The sequence below is a fragment of the Sparus aurata genome, chromosome 10 (assembly GCF_900880675.1).
Source record: "Sparus aurata chromosome 10, fSpaAur1.1, whole genome shotgun sequence".
NCBI classification, from domain to species: Eukaryota; Metazoa; Chordata; class Actinopteri; order Spariformes; family Sparidae; genus Sparus; species Sparus aurata.
The window spans coordinates 30,684,630-30,691,368 of record NC_044196.1 but is presented as its reverse complement, the minus strand read 5'-3'; the positions used below and the strand labels follow the sequence as shown (position 1 = coordinate 30,691,368).

At 37.7% G+C, this 6,739-nt stretch overlaps 1 protein-coding gene across 1 annotated transcript; it reads right to left on the bottom strand.

Moving 5' to 3' along the window:
- Positions 1-1,554: 1,554 nt before the first annotated feature.
- On the bottom strand, positions 1,555-4,988 carry LOC115589447 (mucin-5AC-like). The gene is made up of 5 exons (XM_030430288.1): positions 4,983-4,988; positions 3,506-3,545; positions 2,879-2,944; positions 2,231-2,730; positions 1,555-1,806 (listed from the first exon to the last, which is right to left on the bottom strand). Exons 1-5 carry the CDS (start codon positions 4,986-4,988, stop codon positions 1,744-1,746), a joined length of 675 nt encoding a protein of 224 aa, XP_030286148.1. The 3' UTR covers positions 1,555-1,743.
- Positions 4,989-6,739: the final 1,751 nt, after the last annotated feature.

The window sequence follows — 6,739 nt, the reverse complement described above, 5'->3', positions numbered from 1 at the left end:
AAGGACCATCAAGTTTTACTTTACATCAAGGGATAGTCCACAATGGACAGAAATGGAATCAGAGGGTTTAAGTTTGTCTCTACCCCTGGACTTATATTCAGATAAATTGTCTAATTTGATGAAACGAACTACGAATCCAATTGTTAAAAATATGATAAAGGTGTGGTTTGAAGTGAAAAAATATATTAAAGAACCTGAAGTATTGTCTCAGTATAGTCCTGTGTGGGGAAATCAACACTTTACTCCAGGTAGAGCAGACGCTATATTTAAAACATGGGCATCAAAGGGACTAGAAAAGATTCAGGACTTGTTTATGCCCAGTTCAGACAATATGATGTCATTTGAAGAAATTAAACATAAGTATGACATAGATAAAAAATATTTTTTAAAATTTCTCCAACTCAGAGCTTTTATTAGGACAAGTCAAAATGGTCTTATAACTAAACCTTTAACAACCAGTTTAGAAAAATTGATGTCTAAGGACAGTTCAAGCAAAGGTGCTATTTCAGTCTAACTCATTAGAAAATTCAGATTGTAAAAGAAACTTGTGGAGTAAAGACCTGGGAAAAGAGATCTCCCCAGAGGACTGGGGATCAATATGCACAAAGGCTCACTCCCAATCAATCAACACTAGATTGAGACTATTACAGTATAAATGGACAATGAGAACGTATATCACACCAGTTAAATTAAATAAATATAATAGCAATATTCCTGCTCTATGTATAAAATGTATGAAGGAAAAGGGGACACTATTTCACTGCTTGTGGCAGTGCAGTAAGGTCAAAGCCTTTTGGGAAGAAATTCAAAAAGCAATAGGAAAGATTATCTCAAAAGACCTTGTAATAAACCCAGTTTTCTTTATTTTAGGACTTTATCCCAAAAATCCTAAATACACTAAGGGTGAACAAGTAATGATAGACACATGTCTTTTGCATGCAAAAAAATCAATTGCATTGTTCTGGAAGAAGTCCAGTAGACCAACTATTACATATTGGGTCAAACAAATGTTAAGAACTTTTTGAGAAGGTGTGGGGACCATTTGATCGATTTGTCAAAGGTGTGGAGCTAACGGACGAAGAGGAAGTTTAAGTTCTGGTTAATGTAAACCTCTCAATGAGGCTGATGAGAGTATAGATTGTGAAGTTATCTTAAAATAAGATTGACAACAATTTATTGTATTTTTCCCCCTTTTTTTGAATATATGAGTGGGACTATCTGAGAGGTTTATTTATTTTATTTAATTTTTTATTTATTTTACATTTTAGTTATTTATTTTGTGTCTTGTAATTATTAATTATTTAATTTTACCTTTTAATATGTTTTAAAAATGTTAATACATGTTTTGTGTGTACTACCAGTGTATCAGTGTAGTCTGAACAGTTGATTTACACTTCTGGGTGTCTGTAATTGTACACTGTACACATGTTTTGAGTAAAATGTCAATAAACATGTTGTTAAAAAAAAAAAAAAAAAAATGTTAAACACTTTTTTTAAACAACCAATAGTAGGCTACATACATACATATACATACATATACATATATATCCCAGCAGTATAGATTTTATCTTTTTTTTGTTAATGATTAATTAAATTAGTGGGCTAATATAAACAGCATCAAAGTGATGCATGGATTAAAAGATCTGAAGGAAGTGTTGTTGTTTGTCGTTCCTGCAATTGTAGTTATAGCTGTTGTCTTTGCAGCAGTTGTCATTGCAGAAGTTGTTGCTGTAGCAATTGTAGTTACAGCTTTTGTTGTTGCAGCAGTTGTTGTTGCAGGAATTGTAGTGGCAGGAACAGGACCCGCTGTGAAAACATCATTTAAGGAATAGGTTAAAAACTAAAAAAGTACTTTTGCCTGGACCAAAAGCAGTTATTATATCCTCGATTGCTGTTAAACTGACATCACTGAGCACCAGTATAACAGACGTATACGGCTATACAGTTTGGACTGCTTGAATGACATCTGTGTTCACTGTTCTGCAAAAGGGTGGGGAAAATGTGTCAGTTCAATGAGAAAGGGTTAACACATTTGCAAGAGGTGTCTTGTGCTCTGCTGAGACAGTGATGATGAAAACTGAGTGGATTCCAGTTTGTTTAAACAGGTCAAAGCAATCAATAAAAACTGTAATAATCTTGTATTTCAGCTAAAACACTCATAAACTCAAAGATGATAATACTCAGTACGGACAACATGAATGAAAAATGAAATAACTTTAAAATTACTCACACGAGCTATAGCTTTTCCTGAAAGCTCTTTGAATCGAGGGATGGTGCGGTTTAGCAACTCATCTGTGAAGATCTCATTTTGCAAGGTCACTGATATGACGTAGGTGACACGGTCAGGTGTTGAGGTTACTGCAGCTGTAGTTGTTTGGGTAGCTGTAGTTGTTGTCTCAGCTGATGTAGTTGTTGTCAGAGCAGCTGTAGTTGTTGGTTCTGCTGCTGTTGTTGTTGGAGCTATTGCTGTTGTTGTTACAGGAGCTGCTGTGGTTGTTGTTGTTAAAGCAGCTGTAGTTGTAGTCAGAGCAGCTGTGATTGTTGATGTTGGATCTGCAGTTGTTGTTGTTGGGGCAGCTGTCCTTGTTGTGAGAGCAGCTATGGTTGTTGTAGTTGGGGCAGCTGTAGTTTTTGTTGTTGGAGCTACTGTAGTTGTTTTAGGGGCAGCTGTGGTTGTTGTGGTTGCAGCAGTTGTGGTTGCAGCAAGTGTAGTGGCAGGAACCGGACCCGCTGTAAAAACATTTTTTAAGGAATAGGTGAAAAACTAAAAAAGTACTTTTGCCTGGACCAAAAGCATTTCTTTTATCCTTGATTGCTGTCAAACTGACATCAATGAGCACCAGTATAACAGAGATATACGGCTAAACAGTTTACTTACATACTAATGTAACTGAAGAGGCACCAAAGGTCACATTGAAGGTGTTTGGATCATTTGCAGCATCAACTAAGGATTGAGCAACAACAGTATTCATTAGGAGTGCTAAAATTGGGATAGACCGATTGAACACAACTGAAAACTCTACTGCAGTTCCAATCGCTCGTATTTGTTGAGCTTAAGCAGCCCTGTAACATAGAACAAAGTAGGACAAAAGTCAAACAATGATAGGAGACAATTCTATCTACGTGTCATTTGTAATGTAGGTGATACTATCAACACCAGAAGATACAAATAGACCACAGAGGTGCATAAAAAATCTTAAACCACTTAAATCACTGCTAAAAATGTTTTACCTGAATTGTCTCACAATACACTGGTCAAAGTCAGAACCAAATCTTACTCGATATATTTGATTGCACTGCAGAAAGACAAGATTAAAAACTATGATTAGCCATTAAGCACAATATGCTTCAAAACGAATTAAAAAAACTGCAATTTTGCCTAAAATAAGTTTTAATGATGATTAAGTATCTTTCTATTTCAGCTAGAACTCTCATGAACTCAAACATAATTATGCTCAGTACAGACAACGTGAATGGAAAATGAGATAACTTTGAAATTACTCACACGAGCTGTGGCTTTGCCCGAAAGCTCTTTGAATCGAGTGCTGGTGTGATTCAGTAACTCATCTGTAAAGATCTCATTTTGCAATGTTGCTGATATGACATAGGTAACAGGGTCAGGTGTTGAGGTTGCTGCAGCTGTAGTTGTTGTTGGAGCTGCTGTTGTTGTTATTGATGGACCTGCTGTAGTTTTTGTTGTTGCAGCTGCGGTTGTTGTGGTTGTCAGGGCAGCTGTAGTTGTTGTTGTCGGAGCAGCAATAGTTGTGGTTTTCGGGGCAGTTGTGCTTGTTGTTGTTGGAGCAGCTGTAATTTTTGCTGTTGTTGTTGTGGAAACTGTGGTTGTTATAGTCAGAACAGCTGTCGTTTTTGGAACAGCTGTAGTTGTTGTTGTTGGAGGGGCTATGGTTGTTATAGTCAGAGCAGCAGTCGTTGTTGTTGGAGCTGTTGTGGTTGTTATTGTTGGGGCAGCTTTGGTCCTTGTTGTTGGAGCTGTGGTTGTTGTTGTCTGAGCAGCAGTCGTTGTTGGAGCTGCTGTGGTTGTTGTTGGGGCAGCTGTGGTTGTCTGAGCAACGGTAGTTGTGGTTGTAGGAGCCGCTGTGGTTGTTGTTGTCGGGGCAGATGTGGTTGTTGTTGTCAGAGCAGCGGTAGTTGTGGTTGTAGAAGCTGCTGTGGTTGTTGTTCTTGGAGCAGCTGTAGTTATTATTGTTGTCGGAACAGCTGTAGTTGTTGTTGAGGCAACGGTTGTCGTTGTATCCAGGGCATTTACATACACTGCAACTATGATTGAGAAGTTAAAACGCATTTTTATTTGTGAGTAGCTGCTCTTCAGATCACCTTGTTAGCCTATTGGTCAGTCAGTCTTATGGTCAGTTGGTCTTTCAGTCCCCCAAAATGTTTCCACTCTAGCCAGCCACACTTTTGGCCCTCTGAGGCTGATATTTGGCCTGAGTGTTCATTGATAAAGAATGATTTTTCAATATAGTTTTCCTACATAGAAATGTCATAAATGTGTTTTATTTTTAAGTTGTTCCCAGGAGAGAGAAAAAAAATTAATTGTGTATCTTTTTTAACCAACATTGGCCATTGCTAATGACATACACAGTAATCTTGTATACTTTTATTAAATAAATCAATTCGAGCTAAACTGTTAGAGTCTGTGATTCGCTATACCGAGCCTTATTTATTTATACCAGAGATTTTCTTAAAATGAAGTTTATACCTTTTACAAAAATGTCACCTGGGGTAAAACTCCCCCTGCTACCCTGATTTGCATTCATATAGCTCACAGCATTTCCATTTACATGTTAAAGTCGCCCCTAGAATTACAGGCCGGGGGATCATGGGGAGACGACTGCCAAGCAAGGCCCACATCAATTTCCAGTCGTAAACCGGTGCAGTCGTAAACCTGAACTTCCACGACAATCTACAATGCCGCTTACTGACGAAAATCCCACTTTTCATGCAGTGAGAGGCATACTTACAGACATGCCTAGGGCTGACACACACTTGTCATTGTATTAGAGATCATAGTGTTATTTGTTTTCAATGTTCTACCCCAGATTTGTGAATTCACCGTTTGGCAAGTGCTTCTCACTTTTTTTTTAAAGATAAGACCACAATTTATTGTCCGGTTTCTTCATCTCAGTTAAAAAATAAAACCGACAACAGTAAGTGGTGGTCATCAGAATGCATAAACACATGAATTTATGTGTATTGTGTGATTGGCTGGACACTTGCCAGGTTACTCAGTGGTCCAACTAACTTAACGATAGGTTTCATGCGTTTCAAACAAGTTTGTAATAAACACAACAAATAAAGTTATCTGAGGTTTTTAAGTTTGACCAGGCTACAACTCGCCTTTTATATTTGTTTACTGATTGTGATCTCAGGTTGGTACTAGATTCTGATGTGTCTTTGCATAAGAAATAGTTGATAAGGTGCAGGACAGAATTCTACCATTATGTCGTGTCATCCCCCTATATTATTTTACTTATTTTTTATCAAGACACTGTAAAGGCAATTGAAGAAATATCACTCAGCTTACCTGTTACGATCATGAAAATTATGATCCTTGCCACACCCATCTTGTCTTCCTTCTATAAATAAATAATCAAACAATGCAGAGATTTATTGTGCCTGTCACCATGTCGCAAACCTTTTGTACAACAGTGACCAGCCTATAGAATCATTACTTTCACTGTCATGTTACTGATGACATCCCTGGGATCATCAAATATGTAAAAATCTTCTATTGATAAATCATTTTACCAATCTAATTGAATAGTTATACTTTCACTCTGCGTATTTTGTTCCTTTCCTGTTTTAATGAAAACAGCTTTTGTTCTAAGAGAACTCAGAATCATTTAATCCATACTTGCAGCCTTTATCTAAAGGTACATTTTATATGGTTACATCATATGATTTTATTTTTCATGATACTTTAAAACATCATCAAGATTTCTCGTCTCCATTAGGTTTTATCCAGATAAGAGTTGACAGAATGGACACATCTACATGCAGTACATCAACAAGCACAGTACTGCAACAGACAGGTGCACTGAATGAGGAATACTGCTGTTTAACCACCCTAATCACCCAGTCTGTGCAGCTGTTCACAAACATATTCCCATTGAAATGCCTTAGAGCAAATAACTGAACACCTCCTTCAGAACAGGCTGAACCTGACCCAGTGCCGCCACTCCCACCATGCGCGTCACATGCTGTGTGTAGGGCACCAAGTGCTGAGGGGGCACCAAATATAGCCAGGCTGTCAACTTTTTTGGAAATGGCCCTGAAAAGACAGCAGGAGTCAGGAGCAGAGTAAAGAAAGAAAAACTGCAGTCCGTGTTCAATCATCCTTAAATAAGGGAAATGTGCTGCTTATGTGATGGTTAGCCCAGCATACACCTCAAACTAGTCGACGTTATTGCTAATGTTAACAAACTCAAAATATTAAACACGTTAAACATTATCTATGCATTTTACAAGCAACTGACGACAGGTAGCTGTTACTTTACTTTAGATATTGAGGAGTAGTTTGTGGTTTATTTAGACATGATGGTGGTCAATATTTTCTCAGTAAGAGTTAGCAGTCAGTGCACAAGGTAGGCTAACAATCCCTCTTGCTTCAGACCATTTATTACCGTGTAGCATGCGATTAATAGTCTTTAGCCAGGCATTTAGCAGTTCACCTAGCATGGTATCATTTGAGAACGCACATTTTGGCATTTGCAATGCA